The sequence below is a fragment of the Theropithecus gelada genome, chromosome 9, assembly GCF_003255815.1.
Source record: "Theropithecus gelada isolate Dixy chromosome 9, Tgel_1.0, whole genome shotgun sequence".
In the NCBI taxonomy this organism is placed as follows: Eukaryota; Metazoa; Chordata; class Mammalia; order Primates; family Cercopithecidae; genus Theropithecus; species Theropithecus gelada.
This window is the reverse complement of record NC_037677.1, coordinates 18,297,695-18,317,365: the sequence shown is the minus strand read 5'-3', so window position 1 is coordinate 18,317,365 and position 19,671 is coordinate 18,297,695. Positions and strand designations below refer to the sequence as shown.

The following is a 19,671-nucleotide window of genomic DNA, read 5'->3' as shown; positions in this document are numbered from 1 at the left end:
TTAGATGATTTTGCCCAACTGTAGGATACCGTAATTGTCCTGAGTACCTTTAAGGTAGACTAGGCTGGACTATGTTGTTCAGTAGGACCAGTGTATTAAATGCATTTTGACATGACATTTTCCATTTATAATGAGTTGTATCAAGATGTAACCTCATCATAAGTCAAGGAGTATCTATACAGGTAAAATGTGCCTGGCATGTGTGAATGTGTATCAAAGAGGAGTAGGCAAACCAGGAAAGGGAAATCTGATTCAGTTAGGTAATTACTGTGCCTTCTTAGAGGTTGCTATAAGATGTTCCCATGAACACATTTGAAATGGTTAGAAACACATGGGTATGAATTTCAAAAAACACAAGTTTTTGAATTTAACACATATGCTAAATAACCAGTCCTTTAGCTCAAACTATGCTATCCTGCAAATGATAGAAAGTCTTCTGGATTTTTATTAGAATTAATCACATTTTCCATTCTTGTTTTTATTTACTAGGAATTTCATCTTATGACTAAAAAGAACAAGCCATAAGTTCTTTTGGTCTGAATTTGCAATATTTGCCTTTGACTTATTTTTTAATTAAACTTTTTATTTTGACCTAATGATAGATTCACAATAATACAGAGAAATCCTGTGTAGCCTTTACCCAGTTTCCTCCAATGGTAACATAATATAATGTCACAACAAGCATATTGACATTGATACACTCAAGATACAAAGCAGTTCTGTCACTACCAGGCTCTCATTTCCCGTTACATATTCACCCCGTCCCTCTACCTTCCCCCATTCCTTACCCCTGGCAACCACTAATCTCCATCTTTACAATCGTATTATTTGAAGAAAGTTACATAAATGAAATCATACAGTATGTAACCTTTTAGACTGGCTTTTTTTCAATTCTTGGAAATTCATCTGAGCTGTTGCTTGTATCAATAGTTCGTTCTTTTTTATTGCTGAGTAGTTATTTCATGACTTATTTTTTAGGCCAACTTTTTCCATTATTTTCCATTTTGTAAAAACAAAGTCTTATTACTCAGGCATTTTTCTCACTTATATATTTGCTTTAGAATTTATACTAAAAACAAAAACCTTAGGAGCATTCTAGTGTTCTTTTTAAAATTGCATTTAGGTTAACCAGTCATAATCTGTTGACATTATTAAGTCTTACAGGAAAAAAATACGTACAAGTTGATTTTGTTACTTTATACCCCTTTTTAATTCCTACACAGAAGTAAGATGAGAACACATGAGAGATACTGCTGCTTGAAAAATACTTAGCACAGCCTGTTTGCAGACACACTCATGCTAGTCCACAGTTGATGCAGAAAGGAGCCTATACCGAGGCAGCATTTTTTTGCAGTGAAGGCCAACATTAGAATGTTTTCTGTTTTCATTAGGCACCATAGTCTTAGTTGTTCAACCAAAACTCCATCCTCAATAATGAGGGAAAAAAATAGACTTCTAGTTTTTAAATTGTGGAAAATAGGTCTTGGAGTAGATTCTGAAGTATGTTAAATACTCATCTAAAGAGCCTAGAATTTATCCCAAGGGGGGATGAAGAAATGAAGAAACAAATAAATTAATCAAATTGCAGTTCCTAAAATAGTTATAAGTAGAAAAATTAGCAACGTCTAAAAATGTCATTTTAACCTTTAATATCAATGTCATATTCCATCTTATCAGGTAGTAACTCTGGCTGTTTTGATTTTCATTTTAGAAGAATAAGGAACATAAGTATACAATAATCAATAACTATATTACCATCATATAATTACCCAGTTGGCATACTGTTTATTATTTTAGTTTAAGGAGACACATTGAAGCGAGAAAAAGGGGGTGCTAGAGGTTTGCAGACACTTAGCAAACATTAATGTTTATCCTACAGCTTTGTAAGCACTTTACCAAGAATCTTTAAACTGTCATTTTGCTGATGGAAAGTATAAAATGAGACTTCAGCAGAAGTTAATCTCATCATTATCTACTTAAAACAGTGTTTTTTACATTGATCTAAAGAGGTTTGTGCATATTTTGACTGTTTTTCCTATATGATCATCTTTAAGTACTAGTATGAAAGTTAATGAGTAAAGAAAATCTGCTGAATAAATCCACCTGATAACCCAAGGCACTTAAAGGAAATACATGCTATAATGCGATGCAAAGATTTTACTTGATTAGTGCTCTATTTCTCAATTTAACAACCAAACCTAAAAGAAATTTAAATCAAGACTTTTGACGGACATATTCAGTGCAATTTGATTAGGGTGCAGATAACTACACTATTTCGGTGTGACCGTATAAGTATTCTGATCATAATTATGACATATACTCTGCTACTAGTTAGAAAAAGAACAGTTTTTAACTTCTTCATGCCTTTCATATATGCACGTGTTCTTAATACACTATTATAATAAATAAAATGTACCTGAAAATATAAAACATACTTCTTGTCCAGAAAGTTTGCATTTGTTTATCATACAAAATGTTTATTCTGAACCTATGCTGTATGAAATGCTACAGATAGCCCACTATAAATGTAGAAGTAGCAAGGGAAGATGACAGATATCTAAAAATATTTGTTAGTAGCACTATATTGTTGATTACTACACATCAACATATGTAGTAGAATAATGAATAAAGTGAAAGAAAAAGCATAATGCCTTAGGTGTTTACTTTGGGCACAGTAACGTTTGGTCCAGTCTTCTTTCTAGTTTTCTGGTACCCTAGTTAAATGAGCAAGAGTGTGATGGAAAGTGGGCTTTGAAGTCAATCAGACCTGCATTTATATTTCATTTCTACCACCTAATAGTTGTGTGTCTATGGGCAAGTTATTTAACTTCTCCAAGCCTCAAGTTTTTTAACTTATAAAATATGTTGTTACAAAGCTTAAAAGAAGTAAGTTAACTAGCACAGTGCCTAGAACATAGAATTTGTGCTTTAGAGAAGAAATAAAAATACATAATTCTACCATCTATAGGTAGAGCTCTTTTACCAAAATAATACTAAAATTCCAATTTGCTTATAATCCTAAAATATGTATAATTCCAGAATATCTAAATCTGTACTGCTTTTACTTCTCTAAGATATTTTTGTGATAAGACTGTCCACTTAATTTATTTAAACAGCTTTACTTTTCAAGGACACATTACCATATTCATAAAAGGAAAAAATTCAAATTAAATATAATCTGTACTGAAAGTTTCCTTTTCAGATTTTGGGAAGTTAAAATGTTTGTGATACCTGGATTTATTTTTTTAATTTTTTATTGATATATAATAGCTATATATATTTGGGGAGCACATGTGATATTTTGATACATGTATACAATGTGTAATGATCAGATCAGAGTAATTGGGATATCCAAAACTTTAAACATGTGTCTTTCATTTGTATTAGGAACACTATAGATCTATTTTAATTTCTTCTTCTTTGATTTCAGCAGGAAAGGAAGGGCAAGAAATCCTGGGGCCTGAAGCTCAGGCAGATGAAGCAGGATGTACAGGTACTCTGCTGCAGCTTACTTTCATACCATAGCCTTTAAAAGAAGGTCTTTTGTGTCACTGATTTCGCATTTGTGAGTCCTGAATCTAGTCCGTTTCCTTCTCTTTTATCTTATCTTCCTTAAATGTTTAAGTACTTAGGCGTGTGATGCACTACATAAAAAGAAGTAAATATTCCTTAAATACAGAGTAACTTACAGATTCATATTACGTAGCAGATTTTTCTGTTCTATAAGAATGACGAGTATAACCTACAGATAATCCAAAAAATACGTGTTTGAAAGATGATTTGAACTTCTGTCAAGTTTTTGACCAAAGTTAGAGAAATGCAGATCTAACTTTTGAGTTTCATTATTAGTTACCTGGGTCTGCTTTGAATTGCCCACAAGACAAAAAGCAGAAGAAAATAGACAAAGCAAATATGGATTATCTATAAATCAGATGAGAATCATGAATATTAATGAGTTGAGTGAACATGTTGCAGCAAACGAGAATCAAAAATGTTTCTTAAATTTTCTGTGATTGAAAAAGGGTAAAATGAAGTTGAATTATAGTAAACAAGGAAATTTGCTTTTAGGTGACTAAAAAGTACATACTCCCTGAGACTTAAGGTTATTCCTCTGTAATGGATTCAGATCAGATTTAAGAAGCAAAAGAGTAAGTGGAAAAATTAAATCAGATCTTATGTATAATAATACCAGTCACTTTTTATTGTGTTCCCTAGTAGAGCCAGAACTGTTAAAATGTAAACTTCAAAAATGAATTCCAGATTATTAAAACATTTCCTCACAATATTATACTTAAACGTAGTATAATTGTACTTTGTATATTCAACCATAAATTAGATATTTCTGTCATATAGTTTTCATTACATTTTCTTTTTCCTTCTCTTCTATGAGTTATCATCTATAGATTTGTTTTTTACTTTGCTGTGCATTTTAGGAGTATTCCATAAAGGCTTACAAATTTTATCTTTCATTAGGTAAGATGAGGTACGGTTCATGGCCTAAAAGTGTCAAGATTAGATTTTTATTCATAATATAAACAATAGCACTCCTATACTTGTCAGTCATTTCTGTAAAACAGAGTAACTCTTTGTGCTGTTATTAAAAGTGAATTTCAGGTTAATTAAATAATAATGGAGTATGTGATAATTTGTGGTGCCTATAGCCTACGATTTTATGTTTTGCCCCTAACTTGGTTCTGTGTAACTTTCATGAATAATTTTTTCAGATATGCTTGTTATCATATATTTGCAATGCTAAACTATAGAATATGTAAAATATTTAAGCTGGACATTTGTTAGTAGTAATACAGTAATGTTAATAAACATAAGAGTACACTATTTACTTTTACCTAGTGTTGTTAAACTTTGATGACTTATATTACCAGAGTTACAGAAGACTACTTGCCCTTCTAGGTAAAATGCTATCCAAAAAGATACTCACAGGTTTACAGTATTTTATCTGTCAGGCTGTTCTTCACTATAAAAATAAATGAATTCTTTCAGTTTGAAGTACTGAATAGTATGTAAATTTCCTCAAAAAAAATTGCATCTGAAAGGCAGAGTAACCTTCTCAAATTTGTGTTTAACAAAAGTTGCTGCTGGAATGTAAAATCTCCCCCATGTACACAATGATGATCCCTGCTGCATTATTCACCTGGAACATGGGGAGTTAGGAGTAAGCAAACTTCCATTAAAGCTCCAGTGAGTGTAGCTTTAAAAGGAAATTTAACTTTTGAGACTTTTGAGCAGTTAAACTGTAAAATTACATCATGACTTTGCTTTTGTTACTTTCTTGACTTCTAGGGAATAATATGCTGACAAAATGAGTAAAAACATTGTACAGCGGTCGCCATCATTAGTTCAGAACGTTGTCGGATCTTTGTTATAGCAGACTTCATTTTGCAGCTCATGAAGTTAAGGAACTATAGTCTGAAGTTAGTATTCAGAGTAAAAAATTCATTTAAAACATCCTTTGTTCCTTCTGAGCATCCCTTTTTTTGTTTATATAGTTGATAATTTTAGAAAGTTTCAAACATGGAGGATAAAGATAAGAGGAAGCCTGAGGACACTTTATTCAGGATGGAAAAATAGATTGATTGATTGATTGATTTAAAAATATTTAGTGTTTATATTAAATATTTGCTCTCTCAAATACACGTATATAGTCATTTAATTCTATACTTTGATTGTCAATTTTGAGTTTTGTCATATTTAAAGAAAACCCAATTACCCTTTTATGCTCTGTATATTTGCTCATCTCCCTAATATTTAAATATATACGTTTATCATCTAAAGACCAGGACATTTATAATTGACCTTTTCAAGATGTGCATTTCCCAACACTTTAAATTTTAAAAAGCTGCAGAAATTCTGGTCTCAGTTTGAAATTGGGCCTGGTAAATGTGGGTTCATGGAGATAGAGTGTAGTTTAATAGAAAGAGCTCAGATTTTATACCTGACACCTAATACCAACTTGTCTGCTCTAACAGTAATACATTTTCTCTCTGTGGTCTCAGAAAACTTTTTCTGACCCTAATTTTTTTATTGAGAAAAATTTTAATTGCAAAATTATGTTCACCTTGCAAGACTTCTTTAAGGCGTAAATAGCTAACAATTCCATAGTACTTACTACATACCAGGTACCCTCCTAATAAGTACATTAATGTATTAATTAGTTTAATTCTTACAACAACCTAAGAGGTACTGTATATAAATTTTATAGGATATAAACTGATTATATACTGCCTCACAAATTTCTTAATGGACATATAAAATTTTTCATTTTAAATGTCAGTAGTTACAATTTAATTTCTGGCATCGTAAAACATTGACATTTTAACATCACTATTACATATGAAACCCATAGTATATTAATACCTATTATGATTTTTTTAAAAATATGAAAATGCTCTTTAAGAGTAAGAAATGTTAGGTCATAATGTTTACTTTTTGAGCTCATATTTCCATTCTATATACACTAATAGAATTTTATGCCAATATATATTTCCTGTTTGAAGGTATTTTTGATCAACTATCGTATTTCTTTACAAGGAAAATATGTGTATAAATTAAAATTTCTTTCTAATTTCCAGGGACCACAAGGATCTTAGTTTTTTAGAAAATTCAGGGATTTATCATTTAATTGTTAGTAGTTCATAGTTGATCACAACATAAGTATATTTTAATTTTTAATTATTAAAGAAAAACATTACTAGAAATGAGATTAAAGGAGCTAATTTTTAAAATTACTTCATAAATAGTAATTAATTGTAATAGCTTAATATTATTTCTAGAAGGAAAAGTGTTCATCATTTGGTTTCTATTTTTTTAGCATTGAGGTACCTTTATTCTCAAATTAAAAGATGAAATAAAATTTTGTTATAACTGAGTTGCTCAGTTTTTATATGTCTTCAGACATAATGTCAAAAGTTATTTGTCAATGAAAATATTTTAATGTCCTGTCAGCTTATACTTTGATTAACTATTTCTTCAATTTTGTTGAAAACCAAAATTTAAAGCCATCTAACTTGCAAAAAGATTTATTTCCCAGTCATTACAATCATCTATTCCCTCATTTTCTGGGACATATACCAGAAAGACTTTACCAATAGTTATTTATCAAAAGACTAATGATATCTGTTTTGGGCTTTAAAAATTTTTTTTCTCACAGTCACTTTGTTTAATGTATTCAGAAATGATTGAGGAAACTGAAATATGGTTAATTTAAGTATCTTTTACCAGTATATTTTTCATGAAAAACACTTTTATTATGTGAACTGTATTTTGAACAATACCTTATTAGTTCACCCAATTTCTGGAAAATTTCCAATAATCTATCCAGCAAAGCCAGTTATCAACATCACACCAGCCAGACGATTCAGACTTACTTTCAGTCAGGAAAAAAAGCATTTTTTCATTTTTTGAACTCAGTGTTGACAATACATATTTTGAGGAATTTTATAAAAATCTCAATAAGGAAGTGTATGAAGGATATATTTAAAATACAAAAATTAGCCAGGTGTGGTGGTGCACGCTTGTAATCCCAGCTACTTGGGAGGCTGAGGCAGGAGAATCGCTTGGACCCAGGAGGTGGAGGTTGCCGTGAGCCAAGATTGCACCATTGTACTCCAGCCTAGGCGACAAGAGTGAAACTCAGTCTCAAAAAAAAAAAAAAAAAAAGAAATTATCAATAATGAAGAAAACATAAAGTATAAGTAAATACATCTTATACTAATACTAAGTAGTAAAGTCAAGATTAAGATTATATAGATCTAATCTAATTTGTATGTTAAAAAAATCTTCATCTCCAACTGTGTACCTTTAGACCTAATCAATGTATAGGAAAGCTAGAATTTATTGAAGTAGCAAAATTCATATATAAAATACAGATCATGCAGTTCTGAAAAGTGTATACTATTTAAAAACTAATTCCAACAGCTAGCACACTTATAATTTTTATTAGGATGTAGAAAATATAAGATGGAGATTGCTTAATTGAAATAAATATTTTATATAATTTGATAAAAATAATTTTAACTCTTAGCAACTCAACATGGAATCTGTAAGAAATCACATAATATGTCAATTTCATTTATGACTTTTATCTAGTTTAAATTTAAGAAATTGAAGTTGCTTTGAAAAGAATGCCACTGATTTGTTCTGCTTTGGCTCTTCAGAACTGCTTATTGTTCTACCTAATGACAAATCCTAGGAATGATGTTTGAGAATATTATTTGCTTTGCTCTTATCAGTCTCCTGAAGAGCAATGAATTTTTAAATAATAGTTAGGGTCATTAAGGGAAGATTACCCTCACTCCCTCTGGTCATATTATATAGTTAATTTCGGCGTCCCAACCAGGACCAGTATACCCCCATTTCAGTTGTGCTTTATGCCTAATAGAAATTCATGTAAACAGGGAAGACCAGAAAACCTATAGTGATTCTATGTTGCCTTTATTTGTCAGTAAAGAAGGCTTTCCCTAATCAGTATTTTGAACTTTACTCCTTTGGCACCCAGGAGGACTTGACACTCCAAGCAGTGTACCATAATCATGTCATGGATGGATAGAGGAATATGCCTTTTCTCTTTTTTTCTTTTAAGAAAGAACAAGGGATACTGTGAAAAAGGGAGAGCAGGGAGAAGAACTTTCAAGGATGCTAGAAAAGAGTTTACATGGAAGTTGAGGATCTGGGAGTTGATTCCTTTAAAACCAACAGTCCAGCTTACCTTTTAAAAGTCTTCACTTACCTCTGGATCCAGTAATCCCAGTTTGGTAACTACTGACATGAACTAAATAATGCAGTTCTTGGTATGTAGCAAATGTTAAATAATTGATAGCTATTGAGAAGTAGGGAAAAAAATTACAGTCACCATTTGTTACTGTCATTGGTTCTCAGGTTTTAAACAGCAGTCACCCTGATGAGTTCAGTTACCACTACGGTGCAGGAGATTTAGCAAGATTGTTTTAATAACCATCAAACAAACAGATGCCCATATATCCCCATTTTAATTTGGCCAAATGTCAGCCTGCTGGGAAGTGCTGTTTTACAAATTTAGACCTGACAGTTCAGTCAGAGTCTATAAAGAAGTCATCCCTGCGGCATTTGGGAGCCATACTAAGGCATTGCAGTTACCAGCATGGAGTAGAGGCCCTCCTCTGGAGCCAGTGGAGGAAATGGAGGAAAACCGTAGTACAGCAATACTGCTGTAGAAACTTGGCAGCACTCTGGGCTACCTTCTCAAAGCATAAGCCTTTCTAATTCAAGAAAAGTTGCCTCTGCCTTAATCCCACAGTTAAACATTTACTGAGGCAGAAATAAAGAAAGAATAGCCTTGTTTTATATGAATACTAGTTTAGCTAAGAAACAGTTTTCATAGATTTGATACCCTTTGATGCTTATTAGAAATCCTTCTAACTATAGGTGATTATTAAAAACTATGTTCTAAGAAATCATATAACTGAACTGAATGTCAGAATGGTTTATGTGAGAATGATCCAGATTTAAAGTACAGTCCCCCCCTACCATTATCTATGGGGGATAAATTCCAAGACCCCCCATCAAGTGTCTGAAATAAATACTTACATATACTATACTGTTTCCTATACATACATACCTATGATAAAGTTTAATTTATAAATTTTATACAGAGATTGCAACAAACTAATAATAAAATATGGTTATAACAATATGCTGTAATAAAAGGTATATGAATGTGGTCTCCCTCGCTCTCTCTCAGATTATTATTCTTGTACTGTGTTCACCTGATTTCAGATTGCAGCTGATCACAGGTAACTGAAATCTTGGAAAATGAAGCCACAGATAAGGGGCTGTCTATTGTCCAACTTTAAATAAATATTGTGATATGATAGGTTGCTAAGAAGGTGACCTTTGAGAACTAAAGTTTTTTTCTTGCTTTATCATTAATTGAGAAATAATTCAGTCAACTATATTGCCTTCTCTGTGTTTTATTAGTAAAATGCAATAGAAGTATGACTTTAACATTTAAAAGGGATACTGTGAGAATTTCACACATTTATAACACTTTAAACTTACAAAGCAAAGAGATATCTTAGTAGATACAAAATGAGTGGAATTCATTTTTAATTTTCAAGAAATATTTTCTGCAGATTCAAGAACAATCACATGTTCTCTCAACATAAATAATTTCTTATTTAGAAAACCTTTGTAATAACTTAGTGGTGAGATTGCTTTCTTAAAAGTATGCTTTTTTTTTTAGTAAAAGATGATGAATGCGAGTCAGATGCAGAAAATGAGCAAAACCATGATCCTAATGTTGAAGAGTTTCTGCAACAACAAGACACTGCTGTCATTTTTCCTGAGGCACCTGAAGAGGACCAGAGGCAGGGCACACCAGAAGCCAGTGGTCATGATGAAAATGGTAAATGGATCTTAACAACTGTGTTTCTTTCCCTGTTTAAAGGATTGTTGTTTCTACCATTCTACTATGGGAACTTGCTCTACTATTGGGAACATTCTTGAGGACCAGACTTTATTACAGGTGCCTATAGAGAGCAGTCCGTTTCATTAATGGAACACTATGGTGACCACACAGTAATAAATTATTAGCTGCTCATGTATTGTGGTAGTAATGCCACTGCATATGAAATGCTTAGAACAGTGTCTGGACATCAAATTCCATTTACTTACATGGCAGTAGGCAGTAGAAGCGAGAACTAGAATAACCCTTACTGCCCTTTGATTCTTTCCCACTCTTCTTGTAGCAAATAAAAATATGGTTGCCTGCTTTGTACAAGAACATACTAATTTGGAGACAGTGGTTTTTCTGAATCTGCCTTATTCCACTCTGATATGAATAGTCAGTGTACAGAGTGTGGAAAATGCAATAAAAATGTGTTCAGACTCTCCTGAGAAGAAATAGGCTGTGTTACAGTTTTGGAGGAAAAGACTATGTTATTGTTCACCAGAAGAAAGTAGGTTATCAAAGAATTGAAAGGGAAATACAAAATTTAAAAATATATATGTATTTATGTAAAATTTTTATGTGACTAAAGGCTTTCAAAAAGCCTCACTGAAAGGAAACAATGAAATCTAAAGAAATGATCCATTATGTAGTTCTAATAAAGGTTAAACCTTTTAAAGTTCGTCAAGTCCACACAGTACAATCTAAAAATTGAGGAACTACCATTCTGAATTAGTAAACAGTTTGAATTATAGAATTAGTTGTTGATTTTGTTATTCATTACTTTCAGATATTTAGTGTAATCTAATTAAATGCTAATAAAGCATTTTGAAGTATTCTGTCATATCCACAACATTTGTTTACATATTTATTCCTTTTTATAACCAAATAGTATTAAATTGTGCATATATGCCACATTTTCTTCACCCATTGATGGACACTGAGGTTAATTCCATATCTTTGCTGTTGTGAATAGTACTGTAATAAGCATGGAGATCCAGGCATCTCTTTGATATACTGACTTCCCTTGGATAAATACCCAGTAGCGGAATTGCTGGATCATATAATAGTTCTATTTTTAGTTTTTTTGTGAAATCTCCATACTGTTTTCACAGTGACTGTCCTAATTTTCATTCCCACCAATAATATATAAAAGTTCCCTTTTCTCCACATCTTCACTGGCATTCATTAGTTTTTGTCTTTAATAGCAATTCTAACTGGGATGAAATGATATATTATTGTGGTTTTGATTTGCATTTCTCTAATGATTAGTGTTGGTGAGCATTTTTTCATATATCTGTGGCCATTTGTATGTCTTCCTTTGAGAAATGTTTATTCATGTCCTTTGCCTGCTTTTCAATAGGATTATTTGAGTTTTCTTAATCTGTTGAGTAGTTTATATATTCTTCATATTAGTCCCTTGTCAGATGAGTAGTTTGCAGATATTCACTCTGTTGTTTCCTTTGCTGTGCAAAAGCTTTTTAGTTTAATATAGTCCCATTTGTCAAATGTTTTTGTTGCCTGTGCTTTGGAGATCTTAGCAATAAAATCTTTGCCTACCCCAATGTCCTGAGTGTTTTCTGTGTGTTTTCTTCTAGTAGTTTTATGGTGTTGTGTCTTATGTTTAAGTCTTTCATTGGTCTTGAGTTGATTTTTGTATGTGGTGGAGATGGGAGTCCAGTTTCATTCTTCACATGTTAATATTCAGTTTTCCCAGCACCATTTATTGGAGAGTATGTCCTTTTCCCAGTGTAAGTTTTTGGTGCCTTTGTCGGAATCAAATGGCTGTTAATAATGTGGATTTAATTCTGGGTTCTCTATTCTCTTCCACTGGTCTGTGTATCTGTTTTATACTAATGCCATGCTGTTTTGGTTACTGTACCTTGTATTATATTTTGAAGTCAGGTAGTGCAATGTCTCCAGCTTTGTTCTTTTTGCTCAGGATTGCTTTGGCTATATTCTTTTGTGGTTACATAAAAATGTTAGGTTTGTTTTTTCTACTTCTGTGACAAATGACATAGATATTTTGATAGGGATTGGATTGAATCTGTAGATTGCTCTGGGCAATATGATCATTTTAATTAATTCTGATCTTTCCATTTACTTGTGTCTTCTTCAGTTTCTTTCATCAATATTTTGTAGTTTTCCTTGAAGAGGTCTTTCACCTCCTTGGGTAAATTTATCCCTAGGTATTTTACTTTTTTGTAGCTACTATAAATGAGATGGTCTTCTTGATTTATTTCTCGTCTAGTTCATTATTGGTGTATGGAAACACTGCTGATTTTTTATGTTGATTTTTGTATCCTGCAACTTTCAATTTATTTAGCAGATTGCAGAGTTTTTTGGTCATGTCTTTAGGTTTTTCTAGATATTAGATCATATAGTCTGCAAAGAGAGACTGTTAGACATCTTTTCCAAATTGGATGCCTTTTATTTCTTTCTCTTGCCCAATTGCTCTGGCTAAGACTTCCCATACTGTATTGAGTAGGAGTGGTGAAGGAATGGAAATCCTTTTCTGATTACACTTCTTAGAGGGAAGTCTGTCAGCTTGTTCCATGCAGTATGAAGTTAGCTGTGGTTCTGTCATATATGGCCTTTAGTATATGCAGGTGAACCATCTTTGCATCCATGGGATAAATCCCACTTGATCATATTGCATTATCTTTTTGACGTGCTGTTAGATTTAGTTCGTGAATATTTTGTTGAGGATTTTGTGTCTATTGTCATCAGGGATATTAACCTGGATAGTTTTCCTTTTTTGTTTCATCTTTCTCTGGTTTTGGTATCAAGATAGTGCTGGACTTGCAGAATGAATTAGGGGGAATTCCCTCCTCTTCAATTTTTTGGAATAGTCTGGGGAGAACTAGTGTTAGTTCTTCTTTGATAGTTTGGTAGAATTCAGCAGTGAACCCCTCCAGTCCTGGACTTTACTTTGTTGGGAGATATTCATTATGGATTCAATCTCATTACTCATTATTGGTCTGTTCAGGTTTTCTGTTTCTTTCTAATTTAATCTTGGTAGCTGTCTGTGTCCAGAATATCCATATCCTCTAGGTTTTTCAGTTCTTTCATGTATAGTTGTTCATAATTGTCTCTTTTGTATTTCTGTGGTTTCATTTGTAAGTCTTCTTTTTCATTTTTTATTTGCATCTTCTCTGTTCTTTTCTAGTCTAGCTAGTGGTTTATCAGTTTTGTTACCTTTTCAAAAAACCAACTTTTTGTTTTGTTCTTTGTGTTGGTTTTTAGTCTCCATTTCATTTATTTTGTTCTGATTGTTATTATTTCTTTCCTTCTACTAACTTAAGATTTGCTTTGTTCTTGCTTTTCTAGGTTCTTGAGGCACATTGTTAGATTATTTATTTGAAATGTTTCTATTTTTTGATGTAGGTATTTATTGCTATATACTTCCTCTTAGTAGTGCTTTTGCTATATTTCATAGGTTTTGGTATGTTCTGTTTTGATTTTCATTTTCATTTAAATAAATTTTAATTTTAATTTCATTTAAAGAAATTTTAAAATTTCCTCCTTATTTCTTCCTTGACCCAGTGGTTATTCAGAAGCATGTTGTTTAATTTTCATGTGTGTGTAGAGTTTCCAAAGTTCCTCTTATTATTAAAATCTATAGTTGTTTTACTTTGTGGTCTAAAGCTACTTGATATGATTTTGGTTTTTAAAAATTTGTTTGAGACTTGTCATGTGTCCCAACATACAGTCTAGAGTATGTTCTGTATGTTGATGAGAAGAATGTGTATCCTTTAGTTGGTTGAAATGTTCTGTAAGTGTCTCAGGTCCATTTGGTATAAAATGCAGTTTAAATTCAGTGTTTCTTTGTTAAGTGTCTTTCTACATGATCTGTCTAATGCTGATAGGGGTGATGAAGTCCCTAACTATTATTGTATTAGAGTCTCTCTCCCTTTAGATCTAATAATATTTTCTTTATATAAGCAAGTGCTTCAGTGTTGGGTGCATATATGTTAAGAATTGTTATATCTTCTTACTGAATTGATTCTTTTGTCGTTATTTAATGACCTTCTTTGTCCCCTTATACTGTTTTGTTTACTGGATTTAGGAGTTTATCTCATTATGGCTACTATTGCTCACTATGGTTTCCATTTGCATGGACATCTTTTTCTGTCCCTTTACTTTTCACTCTATATGTATCTTTACAGGTGAGATGAATTTCTTGTAGGCAGCACATAGCTGGGTTATAGTTTTTATCCATTCAGCCAATCTGTATCTTTTAAGTGGAAAATTTAATCCATTTAGGTTATTATTATTGATATGTTAGAGCCTATTTCTGTCATTTTATTTTTATTTCTGGTTGTTTTGTATATCATTTGTTCCTTTATTACTGATTATTATTGTGGTTTGATAGTTTTCTGTAGTGGTAACATTTGAGTTCTTTCTCTTTCTTATTTGTACTTGCTCTACCAGTGGGTTTTATATTTTCATGTGTTTTCATTATGGTAGATATTTTCCTGTCACTTCCAGGGATGAGACTCCCTTAAACATTTCTTGTAGGGCCAGTCTAGTGGTCATGAATTCTCTCAGCTTTTACTTGTTTAGGAAAGACTTTATTTCTCTTTCATTTATGAAGGATAATTTTTCTGGGTATGAGATTCTTGGCTGGCAGGGTTTTTTTCTTTCAATACTTTGAACAAATATATCATTTCTTTCTCTCCTAGCCTATAAAGTTTCTGCTGCTAAACTGCTGTTAGTCATATGGAGGTTCCCTTACAAGTGATCGGACACTTTTCTCTTGTTTTTAGAATCTCTCTTTGTCTTTTACTTTTGACAGTGAATATAATGTGCCATGGAGAAAATCTTTTTGAATTGTATCTGTTTGGGGATTCACTGAGCTTTCTGTATCTGGATGTCTAAATCCTTTGCTAGACTTGGGAAGTTTTTGGCTATTATTTCATTAAATAGGTTTTCTATCCCTTTTGTTTCCTCTTTGCCTTATAACACATCAAAAATTGGAGTATTTGGTTGCTTTATAGTTTCTTACTGTCATGCAGGCTTTGTTCATTTTTTTAATTCTCTTTTTCTCTTACTAGGTTATTTTAAAAGACCTGTCTTCAAGTTCTAAAATTCTTCTTCTGCCTGACCTAGTCTGTTGCTGAAGCTTTCAGATATCTTTTGTCTTTCATTCAATGAATTCTTCTATTCCAGAATTTGTTTAGTTCTTTTTTATGAAACTTACCTCTTTGGTAAATTTCTCATTCATATCCTGATTTGTTTTTCTGGTTACTTTGTGTTGCTTTTCTGTGTTTTCTTGTATCTCACTTAGCTTTTATAAGATCATTATTTTGAATCTTTTCCCAGGATTTCATAAATTTATTTTGATTAGAATCTGTTGCTGGATAATTACTGTATTTTTAGAGCTGTCATTTTCTTTCCTTTTTCATGTTTCTTATGTTCTTACCTTGATATCTACACATCTGGTATAATAGTCAGTTATTCTAGTTTTCTGGATTTGCTTTCATTGGTTGAGTAGGGCACTTTGGCTTTGATTCTGGGTATATGTGGTAGTGTAATTTCTGTGTGATATATCTGATTATAAGTAGTGTGAGTAGGGTCTGTGATTTCCTTGTTGGCTTATGGTGCAATTGTTAGTGGAGGCTGAGGTGAAGTTTGGCTGGGACAGGGATGCCAGGTGGAACATTCCTTGGGTCCTAGTCGTGGTAGTAACGGGCCTATGGTACCTGTCCTTAGACCACAGGGTGGCTCACTGACACCTTGTGTTAGCAAGTCCAGGTGGGCTGATCCTTGGACCTCCAGGTGGCTTGCTTGGGTGCTGCTAGTGGCAGTGCTAAGCGGGGCAGGTAGGCAGGTTCTCAGGCTCCTGGGCAGTGCATGTCACTTGGTCAATGGCAGTAGCAGTGGCAGGACAACCCCCTGGTTCCCTAGTGATTCACGCTGGTGTTGGCAGTGACTGCAATGGGCTGGGTGAGTCAGTCCCCAAGCCTATTGGTGGTGCATGCAGGAGGATGCCAGCTGTGGTGATAGTAGCAAGTTGGGTGGAGCCAACCTCAGGCCTCCAGGAGGAGTGTTCAGGTGGCAACAGTGTTGGACTGGGCTGGGTGATCCCCCAGGTCCCTGAATAGCCTCGGAAACTGGGGAGGAGGTAAGCTGGGCCAGATGGACCTGTCCTCAGGCCCCTTGGTGGTGTGTGTAGGCACTGGCTATCATGGCAGGGGCAGGATGATCCCAGGCCACCAGCAGAGTGCTCAGGTAAGGACATCAGTGTTTGCACTGTAGCCTTCCTACTGGGGAGGGCAAGGTTGCTCTCAGTGGCAGCAGCCATAGGGAGGGAGCTGGGAAATGTGTGCTTTAGCCCCAGACAGCAGCTGTGATGGGGTAGCCTGTCCTCAGGTCCCTTATAAATGCATGGCAGCTCAACTGCTGAGGAAATTGGGGTCACTGCCAGTGGCTAGCACTTTGTCCCCAGCGGTGGAAGCTCACAGTGGCAGCAGTCTGTTGGGAAGTCTGTCCTCAGGGCATGTAAAAATGTCTGCAGCTCCTCTGCTGGGGGGAAATATGGTCACTTTCAATGGTTTGCACTTCATCCTTAGCAGCCGCAACCAGCGTCAGTGGTGGCTGTGAAGGGAGGTATGTCAGAGGGGCTCCAGGCATGTGAAGATGAAGGAGCTGTTGGGTCCCAGAACAGGATGTAGTCTGCTGGGGGTTGGGCTCTCAAAATAGTGCTGTGCTGTAGCTACTTAGAACTCAGGGGATATACAGATTCAGCATAAGCTCCCTCTCCGGAGCAGCATTGTCATGTGGCCTCCAGGTACCTCCCTGTGTTAGTCTCAGAGCCCACAATGATCAAGGGGTCTCCCATGGCTAGGACTGCAGGAGTCCATGGTGGGAATGTGGACCCCTGGGCGTCTCTCACTTACTCTTTCCCTGCATTGGAGAGCCTTTGCAGGTTGCTTCACTTCCTTCTTCCTTACTTGAGGTGTTTCCTGTCACTTTTCTGTTGAATTCCAGTGTTCTCTCTTAGATGATCTATGTGAAGTGTGATTATCTACTCATTATTTTGGTTTTTCCTTGTAGAGAAGGTGAGTACTAGATGCCTCTATTGAGCCATCTTGAAGCCCCTCTCTCAACATGTTTGACCAACTGTTTAACATTCAGGTGCTCAGTCTATTATTTGCTAGCTGGTCCTTGAGCAAGACATTTGATTTATATGGACTTAATAAAGGAGTATATGTTTAGAAAGCACTTGGAGATTTTATGAAATTATCTTTGGTGGTTTGTTTTTCTATAGTGAATTCAAAATGAAAATAGAGATGATATTTACAAAAAGATATCACTTAGTAACTTATTTCATTGAAGAAATATCAAATATGGAAAACTACTCTTAGTTAAATAGTATTAATTGGCAAAACACTACATTTTAGGATTGTCAGGCTTAGACAGCTCCAAGTGTAAAAATAAAGTCCATTCAGTAAACTCTATTCAGAATGCCTTTGTTTTCTAAAAGCTATATATATTCATACATACACAGTTATATAGCAGACTTGCCAATGTATTTCAATAGGGGAAATTATAAGCAGGGTCATGCATGGGATGTGTTTATGTAGCAGGCCTAGATCTGGCCCCCATCAGTCTTTCCTTCCCCACCTTATACACTTCCTTTTTGGTCTGAACTCAGTCCTGTGGCCACACCTACCTGCAAGGGGCTCTTGGAAACAGTCTGTGTACTGTTTCCTCTGATGATAATGACTTGGTAGTTTCATTTTCAAAATCAGAGGAATAAACCTTAAATAAATAATGATACATACCATTGTTACCAGTAGACCCTGTTGTAGAGCACAATTCCCCTTTAATCTGTATACACTTACAAAGGCAACCTACATTCTAATTTTACTTTTGTTTTCTTTTCTGGCTAATCACATGACAAAAGGGAAGAATTATGGTTTAGGGAAAAATATGGGACTTGAAGGTCAGACAGCCCGTATCTGAACCCTGACTTCATCATTTTCTGGCTCTGTGACTTTTCTTTTAAGTTATTTAGCCTTCCTGGGCACCAGTGTTCTCTCTCTTATAAAATAGAGGTGAGTATCATTGTATTGTTTTGAGGATCAAATATGAAATGGGTAGCACAATATCTGGAACATAGCATAGGGAGTCAGTGGAAACTTTGGTAATATATTCTGAATGTTTTAAGTTTAAAATATATGATCTTTCTTTTACAGGAACACCAGATGCATTTTCACAGTTACTCACCTGTCCATATTGTGATAGAGGCTATAAACGCTTTACCTCTCTGAAAGAACACATTAAATATCGTCATGAAAAGAACGAAGATAACTTTAGTTGCTCCCTGTGCAGTTACACCTTTGCATACAGAACCCAACTTGAACGTCACATGACATCACATAAATCAGGAAGAGATCAAGTAAGTGCAATGACTGAGAGTTCACTAACTTTCCAGATTTTGACAACGCAGCCCTCAATGGAAGGCAAGGATTTTAATATATTTAAACGTTAAAAGAATGTACTAAACAGTGCTATATCTGCAGCCTTATAAAAGTGAAAATGATTATTTATTTGAGTTATCCGGTCATTCCTGAGATTAAAAACCACATATGAACGTTATTTTAGAGGTAACTCAGTATTTTTTTCAGATAAGACCCTTTCCATCTTGACTTAATTATTTTGCTTATGCCATAACAGATAATTCTTCAAGTTTAGAAGATTTTAAATTGCATTCTATTAAAATGTTCAGTGTAGGAAAAATAAATGCTGACTATATAAACCACATTTTACTAACCAAATTTAACAAGAAAGTCAAATTTAAAAGTTTAATTTTCTTTGAACCAGTTACTATTTATTCTCAGTATAAACTACTGTGGGGTTTTTTTTTTGGGGGGGGGGGTTTCTGCCATAGTAAAGGGAGTTGCCTCCTCTAAAAATCTGAAGTTTAGATTTTTTTATTCTGAAAACTCAATTTTTATATGGTTTATTCTATTTCTATGTCACTGTGCCACAGTTTTTAGAGTATAAACCAAGACTGTTTTGTAACTGTAAGTTACATTTAAATTGCTGGTTCTATATTTAGGATTAAAGTCAAGAAAGCTTTTATCAGTAGTTGTTCTTTTACAAGGTCCTCATAACTATCAACCATCAACAATGAAATTAATACTGCCTTAATTGTAACTTTAAAAATTAAATAAATTTTCAACCACACAGGGTTTGTGAGCGTATATGTTGGGGTTAGG

General features: G+C 33.9%; 1 protein-coding gene across 40 annotated transcripts in view; it reads left to right on the top strand.

The window, feature by feature from the left end:
• Positions 1–19,671, top strand: part of ZEB1 (zinc finger E-box binding homeobox 1) — a 189,670-nt gene that overhangs the window by 151,880 nt on the left and 18,119 nt on the right. For 18 of the 40 annotated variants that reach the window (XM_025396149.1, XM_025396143.1, XM_025396147.1 and 15 more), the window contains 3 exons: positions 3,434–3,493; positions 10,238–10,399; positions 18,646–18,848. In XM_025396149.1, coding sequence (XP_025251934.1) covers positions 3,434–3,493; positions 10,238–10,399; positions 18,646–18,848 — 425 coding nt within the window. Of the gene's footprint in view, positions 1–3,430; positions 3,494–10,237; positions 10,400–18,645; positions 18,849–19,671 lie in introns of all 40 variants that reach the window. The other 22 variants (XM_025396142.1, XM_025396146.1, XM_025396159.1 and 19 more) reach the window with 4 other exon arrangements.